General features: G+C 37.9%; 2 protein-coding genes across 6 annotated transcripts in view; one reads left to right on the forward strand and one right to left on the reverse strand.

Moving 5' to 3' along the window:
- The window catches only part of LOC141439258 (synapse-associated protein of 47 kDa-like), a 106,918-nt gene extending 98,661 nt beyond the window's left edge, over positions 1-8,257 (reverse strand). The window contains exons 1-3 of one of the 5 annotated variants that reach the window (XM_074103498.1): positions 7,887-8,257; positions 6,602-6,811; positions 1,467-1,546 (exon numbers count right to left, since the gene is read on the reverse strand). In XM_074103498.1, the coding sequence (XP_073959599.1) occupies positions 1,467-1,546; positions 6,602-6,811; positions 7,887-8,017 (421 nt within the window). In that variant the 5' untranslated portion in view covers positions 8,018-8,257. The remainder of the gene's footprint in view (positions 1-1,466; positions 1,547-6,601; positions 6,812-7,886) is intronic. The other 4 variants (XM_074103500.1, XM_074103502.1, XM_074103501.1 and 1 more) reach the window with 4 other exon arrangements.
- A 277-nt stretch (positions 8,258-8,534) lies between these two features.
- On the forward strand, positions 8,535-9,126 carry LOC141439359 (ubiquitin carboxyl-terminal hydrolase 8-like). The gene is made up of 2 exons (XM_074103646.1): positions 8,535-8,812; positions 8,892-9,126. Exons 1-2 carry the CDS (start codon positions 8,712-8,714, stop codon positions 9,124-9,126), a joined length of 336 nt encoding a protein of 111 aa, XP_073959747.1. The 5' UTR covers positions 8,535-8,711.
- The last annotated feature ends 3,142 nt before the right edge of the window (positions 9,127-12,268 follow it).

Genomic DNA, 12,268 nt, shown 5'->3' on the forward strand with positions numbered 1-12,268 from the left:
GAACCGGTGGTAGATTTTTTTTACATTCATAAGTGTTTGTTATAGCCTAAATTGAATAAAGATATTTTGACTTTGACCGTGACTTTAGAGACGGCGTCACATTTAACCGTCAGTTAAATACTGATCAATGGATGGTGAAACAGCCCCTAGTGTTAACTGGCGGTTAGGTGTGATGCCGTCTCTATTTGTTTTGATCGAATAGACAGCATTGGCGTCGAAAATTAGCCTGTGACATACGGACGGACGGACAGACAGACAGACCGACTTGACGAAACTATAAGGGTTCCGTTTTTGCCATTTTGGCTCCGGAACTAAAAATTGGCACGACTAGCTGCTGCATAGTGCATAATACAATTGCAATCCTGAATGATGAAGATAATAAACTCGGGAATACTGGACCAGTAGAAATAGTTAATTTGGCAACGAAACGAGACTGAGCAATGGGTACAGCAATTCAATTCTGCGCTGACGTTTTAAATGCACACGCTTCTTGCGAAAACAGACGTGGCTCGGATTTTGTTTCACATATATTTTTTCATTTAAAAAAAGACGTTTTTATAAATGCTTCATTTAAATATCCTCATTACGCACATTCTGGTGGAAACGCGCCCTGATTGTAATTTTTGCCTAGATTATCGCATTAGGCAATGCCTGTACCTAATGAAAATTCCTTAAATGTTTGAAATAAAAGTTTGTGAGTGAGTGAGTGAGTTTGTAAGTGAGTGAGTATGTTTGATACTTCTTCACGCTGAACCAGCTGGACGGATTTGGATGAAATTTAGCAAAAAGTTAGTTTATAACCTGGATTAAAACATAGGATACTTTTTATCCCGATGTTCCCACGGGATAGGAATAAACGTATACCTTTACTTCCCCTAATTTCATTTGCCCGAATTTCATTTGCCATACCAACGTTTGCCATAAAATATGTAGAACCGTGCTGTTTTCAGGATTTTTTTAAATGTCATGATATAGAATGCAGTAGGTTAGGTTAGGTTGGTTTAATATTAACTCTGAAGAAATTACTATTTCAGAAATAAATTACTTTATGGCAAATGAAAATTCTAGAAAACGATACATTCGGGCATATGAAATTCGGGCAAACGATAGAGAACCAGGAATAAAATGTCTAACTAATAACCACTGGGTTGAGAGTCATGAAATTTGGTATGTAGATAGTTGGACATCTGGAATAACACATAGGCTACTTTTTATTCCGATATTCCCACGGGATAGGGCTAAAATCTCGAATTAACAACCGCTGGGTTTAGAGTCATGAAATTTAGCAAATTTTAATTTAACATCAATGAAAACCACGATGTAATTTTAGGGAATTCCCACGAGAATCAAATAAAACACCGGAATTTCAATTTAACTGCTGTATGTAATGATTTACGCGTGCGAAGACGCGGGTAAACGCTAGTAAATAGATAGATTTCTAGCACACAATTGAGGGGTCCACGTACCGTTGCCGACGCCTTGAGGCTGTTCCTCGGTGGGGGTCCCGCCGGTGGAGGCCGGTCTACTGTCCGCGCCGCCGGTCGCGCTGGACAAGGGAACGGGTTACATAACGACTACATACAAGAGTAAACACACTCGCTCTATATGTATAGCACAAAAGTTACAAGTGCTATAAGGTTAGTATGTGCAGTCGAACCATTTGATTCCTACCTGACCCACCGTAGAACGTTCTCACAGTAAGTGTCATAATAAATTTCCTTGTCAAGCAATGCGATGTCACTGTGACTTTTCTTACGAAAAGGTTCCACAGTGGCTCACGATTCAGTTGGTTCGAGTGTACTAAAAAATTATAATGACTCCGTCAGTTATATCAGAAAATATAGGACAAGTGTTGTAAATTAATTAAACCCAAATGGAATATTGTCCATTATAAATTAGGAGCAAAATTAAATAAGCAATAGTGAATGTTGTCTAAATCAGGTTTTAAATGTAAGCCCAAAACAAATCATTACGGGTGCAACAATTTACGATTCGTCATATTTCTGAATGTATACGTAAATATGTGGTCGTTTTTTTTCGCCATACATCAAATTTGTCAATGTTACCATAGGATAAGGTTTTATTTTCGACGATATTCAGGATGGACAATTTTCCTTCTTGATGTAAGTATTTAAAATTGTCATTTTTCTGCTTCGAGTTGTCCATTTTCCATTTGCACCAAATGACAGTAAATCGTATTTTTGCTTTTGTAAATTAAAGAAAAAATAAAGAAGATATAGCCAGACTATCCAGTTAAAGGTGCGACCAAACCGCTGCTTAAAAAACGGTGACGGCACGGAATCGCAGTGGCGCACCGTATGCGCACCGTTTTTATCGCATGCTCTGCACACCGCTGCTTCTTCTTCTTTTAAAATATGGCTTTTCTGTCCTAATTAATACGACAATTTCGCCAGTGTCGAGGTAAACTTTCTTTGAGAGGCATACGTTGTACGGTGATTGTAGTTTTTGCAACTTGATAGAAAAATTCGAGAAACCACGTGGAGACCACTTGCGCATTAAAAAATGTTAGACACGAGAGCAATATAGAATTTGTTGCACGGCGTGACGTCACAGTCCCCCGCTCCCGAACTTTGACGCGCTTCATTTTTGTAATTTTTTGGTTATGTGCCCAATGTGTTCTGATAAACTGACGGACTAACCCCGTTTCACTACCATTTGATTAAATTTATCTGACGGATAAATGTGATGCCGTCGCTGTTTGTTTTGTTCGAATAGACGGAGACATCAGCTTTATCCGTCAAATAAAATTAATTATATATTTTTTTACCCAGGATGAATTTTTACAAATTATGTCCAGTTGGGTTTGTAGTTTTCGTGGTATTGCGGCAGGTGGCGGCCGGGTCGCGCCTCGCGATCTAGCTATTGTTCATAAATTTTTAATATCGACAATAAAGCTAGAAAAGAAACCGACTGACAGCGCAAGCGGAGCAGTGCGCGCGGCGCGCGGAGGCGATACTGGTTGTAATATTCGAGCTAACGTGAAAGTGGCCATGCAGAATACCGCGCCACGCTTATTTCCCGCGCGGCATCTGTGTGGCCTCTTTCACGTTAGCTCGAATATTACAACCGGTACCGCCTCCACGCCGCGGCGCACCGCTCCACCATCGCCATCGTTGTAAGTGGATTAGCCAACGTCTACGACCAACCGTCACAGCCGCCGACCAGCAGGGCCACTACGAAACTCGAAACTCGAAGTTCGTGTCGTGCGGTCCCTCTCGCTCTCGTATCAAATAGTATAAGTATCAGAGGGACCGCACCACACGAACTTCGAGTTTTGTAGTAGCCTTGCAGTGGCCGTATCTAACGCCCGAGTGCTTGCGGTCGCATTCACCGTCTCTTTCTCATCATCATCATCAAATATCAGCCATAGGACGCCCGCTAATGGACATAGCCCTCCAGTAGCTTCGGTTGGAAGCGGCCTGGATCCACTGAACCCGCGGCTCTGAGGCCGTATTGCCTAACGCGCTGACGTTCGCGATCGCATTCACCATCTCTTTCTAGCCTCGTCTTATATCGTACGTCAGAAAGAAATGTTGAGAACGATTGTGATTCCAAGCGTGTTAGAAAATAAGGCTGGTCATTCGTCAGTCTCGTTGGTGAACGTCCTAAGTCGCGCTTGCTGATCCGCGGTCATTCAAGAACTTCACATTTCTCTCTACCGTCATCTTGCGTGACAGAAGAAATGGTGAAAACGATTTTACATACCAAACGACAGTGCGTCCGTGCGTAAACAATAAGGCCACAGATTTAGCTCGAGATAGTAAGCAAATCCACAAGTTTTATACAATTGGTAACAGAAGCGACAGAAAGAGTACAAATCTGACAATATACAGTCCTCATCCAATAAACAAGAAATAATGATCAAAATGTACAGGTCGGTTCACAAGAGCTAGCACGAATGGATTGAACGAAAGTAATGTCACTAGACATTTTTTTTTGGAAATGCATGACATTTTCACATTTGTGTGAAGTGTATTCAAATAGGTAACACATAGGTACTTTCATTCACTCAGTTATTCCATTCATGTCAACTCTTGTGAAGCGACCTGTAAAGCCTGAAGTAATACTGATGCCGAATGTTTTATTGGTTATTGGATAAGAGTAATAAAGTTCAATATCATCATTTAGTTCAAACACATTCATTGGCTAATTTATTGTATACCGTGCTGTGCTATCGCCTCTCAAGCAGAGGGTCGTGAGTTCAAACCCCGTCTCACACACTGAGTTTTTCAAAATTCATGTGCGGAATTACCTTTGAAATTTACCACGAGCTTTGCGGCGAAGGAAAACATTGTGAGGAAACCTGCACAAACCTGCGAAGCGATTCAATGGTGCGTGTGAAGCTCCCAATCCGCACTGGGCCCACGTGGGAGCTATGGCCCAAGCCCTCTTGTTCTGAGAGGAGGCCTGTGCTGTACAGTCGCCATTTGATATTCCGATATTTTTTATCACCTTGGCCGCTCCGAAATCTGATGGCGCCTGCTGGGCTACTACGAAGCTCGATACTCTAAGTTCGTATCGTAAGCCCTTTCACTCTCGTATTAAATAGTGTCAGAGTGTCCGAGACACGAACTTCGAGTTTCGTAGTAGCCCTGCTGTACATAGATAATCTTGATTTTTGCTCAGTGCAGCCCTATTCTGTTGAGTGGGTTAAACGTATACTCAATGAGCGACCACCAAGAAGGCGTTGTTATTTACCCATTTCAACAATAAATTAAACTTTTATTGCCCTTTTTCTCAGGCAATGTCGAAAGGTCGAAATGAATGTATTTAAACAGCTTATCCTAAAGATTATAGTAATAAGTAAATTGATAAAAACACTAATTTAATAGAATGCACAATGAGAAATAAAAAATGGGGGTTTGAGCAGAGTCAATGAGTTCACAGAGACAAGTGTTATTTATGGAAACAATAATAAAAAAGGTAATGCCCAATCCCTTTTGATCTGATTAAAAAAAACTAATTCAAATTTGGAATGATAAATCCATTGAAAAAGCCAGTGAATGTAAAAGAATTCTGGCGAAAAAACCACAGCCTAAGTATGGTTGGTTGATCCATTCTATTGTGTTATACATGTGGAAATGTTTGAAGTGAAGGTATATAAAATTATGTAGGTATAAAGGCTGAACAGCAGACATGACAACTGTCAAGTCAATGAAGAATGATGCAATATGTTTGATTATTATAATAAGTATATATATGGTGTACTGCCTTTTCGGCGAAATATGTTTCGCCAAATTTCACTTAGCAACCAATCTTTCGCCAAAGTTTCATTTGGCAAACAATTCGTTGGCATAACTTTACTCCGCATTTTCTTATTACGCAACAATTTTTATATTGCCAAAATTTTACTTCATCACACTTTTATGTGGCAAATAAATTATGTAGCAAATGATTGGCTTAGGCGAATAACAAATTGTCAAATAACATTTGGCCAACTTTTATATTGCAAAGTTTTACTTTAAAATTTGTGCGAGCGAGCGAAGCGAGCGAGCAAGACGGCTCGGAGCAGAAGCGACTTGATAGTTAGGTTCAGACAGAAGTTAGTTTTTTTTATAGCAGCCAGGATAACTGCCACTAGGAAAGGTAGTTGTATGCCATTCAATAAGTTGCTAAGTTAGGTATGCCAATCAATACGTTGACCAAAAAACGACATCTTAAAAAAAATCCCAGGTAATAATTTGCATAATAATAATTTATCAAATGATTAGTTGGGAAAATGATATCAGTGCGAAACGTTGAGTTGGAAATAACATTTCGCCTAAATAAAAATATGGGATAAATAGTTGGGAGCTAATAATTTGCTAAAATAATTTCGCCGAATCATTAGTAAACCATATATATATATAGAAAGCATGTGTTTTTCACCCTTAAACATATTAATGCCAGAAGGCATATGCGCCATTACCTAGTATTTAACTGTCACAAGAATGTGAGTGGATAATATGATACAAATACGAGAAAAACGCAGTTGCTAGCACTCCTTATAATAGTTTAATTTAGTGAAAACCCTGCAATACAATCTGCATGACTGGGTGACACTCTTTCCCGGCCCGGATAACACCGACATGGAAATACTGGCCCTGTTTTTTGTGTACACGCCCATAGAAACTGACAGGAGCTTCTATGGGCGTGTACACGAACAACAGGGTCGGTATTTCCATCCTGGTATTATCCGGGCCGGAAAGAGTGTTACCCATGTCGGACTTAGTGACTGTTATGCTGCAAGTGATTTTCCTCTACTGAAACAGTAGATTGTTAAATTCATCACAACAATATACCTGTTAAAGCTTGATGGTTGATTAGTCTGTCATGTTCTGTGTATATATAAAAAAAAATACCAGCTGTTTTATCAACAAGGCAATATTAAAAAAAAAGATAATGATTAATCTGAAAGCAATGAATCCTTATGCATAGAGTGGCAAAATAGGAACAAATGCGTGTCAGTGCTTTAAGCTGATCGATATTCAGTGTATGAAAAGCTTAAGAAAAAGGTGTGGCGTTTCTAACACTTCGTCAAAACGGCACACTGAAGCTTTGAGGAAATAAGTAAACTCATTTAATCTGCCACCCCGCGTACCTATTATACCTAGAGTTATCATCATCGTCTTTCCCCTCAAGCTTGGGTTCGGCAGGCTCCGCGGGTTCAACAGGTGCAGCCTCAGTGGCTTCGGAAGGTGCAGCATCATTTTTCCTGAGGCCGGGGATGGGGATCCCTGACCCAAGCCACCCCGTCATTTTTGACTGTACATTCGTGATGAGGTCAAGTTTGCCGCCTGGTTTCGTTGGGCTGCAAAAAAAAATCAAATATAAATAAATTTGAATAGGTACTTTTTAATCTCTTTTATTGCTTGAAAGCCTTTATGTCACCCAGTCTTGTAAGTATGTTAGCACTTTTTATGAATAGCATTCACTGGCAAGCAATTGATACTTTTAATTTCCATCTAAAATACATCTACGGATAAGCTGAGCTTAATTACCTTAATACTTGGGTAATCTTAGGAAAAATATATCAAGCTCAATTTAGAAGGGATCAAAACAGCTTTTTGCATTACAGGTTGGATGTATTCACATATTTTTCTAAAAATGTGCTGCATGTTAGTTCCCTTTAGGGTACATAGTGACAATTAACATAATTGTAATTTTAATAATTGTAAAATGGCTAAATTGTAGATCCAACTCTGTTAATTATCACACTCAATATTTGAATATTAATATATCTATAATTTATTTTACTTAGTATTATTTAGTTACAGATTGCATTTCTGTGATGGTGGTATAAATAATAGTAGATGTACTCTCATTATTCTTATGTCAAACTTTTATCTAATAGCAGACAAAATTAGGAAGATCAGATAGATTCATCAAAGAAATAGGTCACAAGAAAAAATTAGAATGTAATCAATTTATTAACTGTTCTCCAGAATTAAGATAGATCTAATGAAGTGAAGTCATTATAGAAACCACAATCCAAACTTTAGAACAGTGTATGTCTAGTTACAAATGCATATTTAACATATGGAGTCATATCCAATTAGCCCCAATCATCAATACAATGAAGACAGCCTGGTGTTCTCATTACAGTCCTAGCACCAATGTTCTTGACCTAAATAAATGTTCATACTGGATCAATATCCCACCATAGTTATGAAACGTTTTGCTGCATTGCATTATTCGGCGGATTATTGCACCTTGCAGCCGCTTTCTAGAAACTTCCCAAGGTTGAATGCAGTTTACAAGCATATTTTCAGCTACAAATCAAAAAGCACGATTCAAACGTTACGAGTCAATTAATTTTAATAGTTTTATGTGGGTTATAGCGGGATAACGGAGGGGAGAAAAAAGTAAACAAAAGAATAATGCACCTCTGTCGCTCGCCCTCTGCCGCTGGCTCTGCCGTCGCTTCCTTAGTAGGAGTCGGGACTTCTTCATCCTGGGGGTCTCCTTTCGCGGCCCCCATCCACGAACTAACCTGATTAGTAAGTCCTGAAAACATTTTCACTGCCACTAGCTAACCCGAAAACTACACAAATCACAAACACTCGGCTATTTCACTACGCTGCGACAGTTACGCACATGACACCACGGGACAGTCTGCGACACGGCCGTGGGAAGCGCGATCAGCTGAAAAACTACGGAAAACCGTGATCGACCAGGAAAATCGGACGAGTTTCCACTGCGCATGAAAACTTGCGCTTTTGCGCTATACGTTTTTATTGTGTGCGTTTTGATACTGCACTGTTACGTCAAGTTATTAGATTTGAAGAAATATTGCAAATAAACACATCAATAACTTTACAGTGTAAGCGTCAAGAACTTTTGTAGTTTTTTAAGCGTTATGATATTCATTTCATTGACGTTTATTTCAATTAACATGATAACGATGGAAAAAACAATACGTAACGAAACGTCTCATTGTAACTCCAACTCCATATCTACGTTCGTTCATCTTCGTGGTTTCATTCTTTTCATTTGACATTTCAATTCCATTCAAAACCATTCATCCGATCCGATCCAACTCACTCAAACATGACGTTTTTGGATTAGGCTAGCCAGTTTTTTGTTTCCGTTTGTGAATTTTACAGGAATCACTGCGTTGTTTATCTCAAATGTAGTGTTTAGTGATCTAGGCTACTTATAAAACAACTATAATTCGTTTACCGATCTGTGACGCAGCTTTAATATCCAATATGACGGAAACGCGTCGTCTACAGCTGCATCTAGGAAAATGCATCGAGGATCTAGATAAATTGCACAATATTCCGGATTTGAAATCGAAAAGGGCTACCCTGTGAGTATATGCACCGTTTATGGCCTAAAACTTTACACAAATCTTGTTTTTTATTGTGTTTTTGACCTTTTGTTTGAAGGTTATGCAAATCGGCTCAGAAGCTTTTTGAGAGTGCTGAGGAGGCACGGGAGAAGGGCGACGAGGAGTATTCGTACGTGTGTTACATGAAGTACTTGCGGGTCGTGGCTTGTATCAGCAAGGACAAGGAGTATTTGAAGGACAAGGCATATTTCAACAGCATGTTGGGGACCAAGAACCCCAACAAGGCAATTGATGCTGCTGAGGAACTCAAGAACAGCCTTATTGATAGGTAAGAAAATAATAATTAAATACACTTTAATGCAAAAAAAAAAAACCTTGTAAACACAAGTAGATCCTGACAAAAACAAGCAATTCTATAATTGTAGAATGTACAAGGATTTTTTTTCAAGAAATCTGATATTTCAACAAATGGTTGTGTTAGTTATACTTACAACCCCGGAAACAGATTTTATCAGAATTTTTTCATTCAAGAAAACAGTATTATATCCAGTTGTTTTTTTTTAACCCCTAATGCAAAAAGAGGGGGAGTTTGACCGCTATGTGTGTCTGTGTGTCTGTCTTTGGCACCGTAGCTCTTAAACGGGTGGACCGATTTGTATGTATGTGTGTACGTAAATACTTAATTGTTTATGTACACAAAAATAATACAAAAAGAAAACAACAAAACAAAAGAGTACAAAGGGGAACTTATCCCTAAAAGGGATCTTTTCAAGGTAACGTAACCAGGAAAGGAAAACTTAAAGATACAATCAGTAATTTATGCAGTTTTTTTATTTTACTTGAATGTGTCTTTTTTATTTGTAAGCAGGTTTTCTAGCTATGGTTCTTAGACATGTTTTATCAAAATCGGTTCAGCCATTTTTGAGATATTGAAATTGAAGTGACAAAGTCAGGGGTTTTCCAACTTTTTGTTGGTTAGGTTATTTATTTAATTACAGTTTGATTAGTTTGAGTTACTTGTCAGATGGGCGTGCCTTCAGTCAATTTTCAACTTTGATGTCATACAAATAAAGCCATTTTTAGTATACCGCTACCCACATTTACAGATTATGTAAAAACTATTTTATTTGTATGACGTCAAAGTTGAAAATTGACTGAAGGCACGTCCATCTGTCAAGTGTTAACTCCAAGTAACCATACTGTACTTTATTTTATTTATTTTATTTTACATAAACTTTTATTAGATAGTTAATATTCAATGTGAATTCTTATTAATTTTTTTTTATACTAAAACATTCATACATTAAAAATACTTAAAAAATCAGATTTAATGTTTCATTACATTCAGTAACTAATTTGTACTTTTCTAAAGAAAGTAATATAGAAAAATACCAAATTAAAATAAAAACACAGGTGGCAAGTTTTTTTTTTTTTCAAGTTTCATCACTAGGTCATGCCTTTTATGCTTAACACTATCAATCTTTGTATTTAAACATTAGTCAACAGCTCAACACCTCTTAAAAAAATCCTAAAATCCACACACTGAAAAGTCAGAGATGGTGAAACTATAAGGGTTCCGTTTTCCTAAAAATATCACACCTACTTCCTACTTTGTCTATGGGAGGCTACATATAATTATTATATATTTTTTTTATTTAAAAGCCCATTCGACCCGGTCTTGGGCGATCTCTGACCAGCTGCGAAGAAAGGCGACAAGATCATCCCGCCATTAACACCTGGGCTTGACATGTTACCGAAGTCCATTTTGTGGTATCCAGTCTGTGGCTATTTTAGCCCACCTATTGGGTTCCATACGGCTGACGTGGCATGCCCAGTGCCCAGTGTCAGCCTGGCAGTCTTGGCACCCATATATCCATGCAAAATTATAGCTTTCTAGAACAGATAGGTAGTCTCTGAGCAAAGCCACATACGGATAGACAGACAGACATGGCGAAACTATAAGTATCTTGTTCAATCTACTATAGCTATGTTTCTCTGTGGCTTCCCACGTAGCTAACATAGTCACATAGGATGTACTTAGCCCTAGTTAAAATGTAATATATCAAATTCTCAGGTCAAAATTTTTTGTGACCAAACTCCTTCAAAACAGCTATAAACCATTTTTCATACTTCTACGCGCACGGAGTCGTGGGCAACAGCTAGTATTACATTAAAAATAGGTGCTTTAAAATGTACCATTTCACATAAATCCTTTACTTTTGGCATTCACCCTTTCCATATTGGTAGGGGCATATTTTGCCAATTCATATTTTAATATGTCCAGGTTAAACATAAAAGAGGGGGAGAGAGAGAGAATCATTTATTTACACATATTTTACATATAAAAATTTAAATAATACAATAAATAAATAATATCAAATAGTTACCTGGTCCCAACATAAAAGCGAAATAAACAATGTTGTGTTGGGACACAGCAATTAATTTGAATTCACATTAGTAAAATACATGTTCATATTTGTTCTTAGTCTTGACCACTCATTTAATTTTTATACAAATTGTTGTGCGATCGCAGGATATAAAATTGGTGCCGCGCAGACAGTGTTGTTAACTACACATCTTTTACATATAAAATACATTAGATGGAAACAATAAAAAAATAACATCAAATAGTATAAAGTGGGCCCCACTCAACATAAAAGCGAAATAAACAATGGTTTGCTTTGTCGAAGACACATTCAATTCAAGGTTCGAATTTAATTTTACAAAAAATACATAAACTAAGCATTTGTTGTACTTAGGGGGTTTCCTATTTGCTGTCTGCCCTATTTACTTTTATGAAATCAAAGGAGACTGGAAAAAAACAGGAACAATTGACCAATATGAACAATAAAAGTCTGGGTGGGTCAGTTATAAATAAATAAATAAAAAATTACATTTGAAATATTTCTTGCTTTTTATCATAATGGGCCTTTAATAAATTGAATAAGGTTAAAGAAACCTGTCAAAAATAAAAGGAAAATGCCACATTGTTTTAATTACTCCAAACAGAGTTTTTGTAAATAATGAAAATGATGAATTTCTCGTTCATGGCGACGGGTGACACTCTTTACCGGCCCGGATAATACTGAGTTGGAAACCCTGTTTTCTTGTACACGCCCATTGTACTGACCTGAGTTGAAACAACATAACATATATACCACAAACCGGGAGACAAAGCGCTGGCAGGTCTCCCAGTAGGTGGACTGACAATATCGTGAGAGTTGCAAGCAACCGGTGGATGCAAGGGGCGAGTCGTCGTTCATTGTTGCATTCTAAGGGGAAGGCTTTTGTCAGCAGTGGAAGTTGTCCCGCTAATGATGATAAATATGTTTAAAACTCTGATATTTTAACTACGCTTTAGCACACCAAATGTGACTATGTCAGCCTCATGGGGAGCCTCAGATATATACACCACACTACAACAGATAATGTTAAATTTCATTGAGCAAGCAATAATAACAAATATTTATTCCG

Source organism: Choristoneura fumiferana, chromosome 20 (assembly GCF_025370935.1).
Source record: "Choristoneura fumiferana chromosome 20, NRCan_CFum_1, whole genome shotgun sequence".
Classification (NCBI taxonomy): Eukaryota; Metazoa; Arthropoda; class Insecta; order Lepidoptera; family Tortricidae; genus Choristoneura; species Choristoneura fumiferana.

What these genes read in the sequence shown, in the direction of transcription:
- LOC141439359 (XM_074103646.1), top strand. Translation starts at nt 8,712, where the DNA reads ATGACGGAAACGCGTCGTCTACAGCTGCATCTAGGAAAATGCATCGAG. An exon ending in AAATCGAAAAGGGCTACCCT is followed by an intron (nt 8,813 to 8,891) that starts GTGAGTATATGC and finishes TTTTGTTTGAAG; the next exon opens with GTTATGCAAATCGGCTCAGA.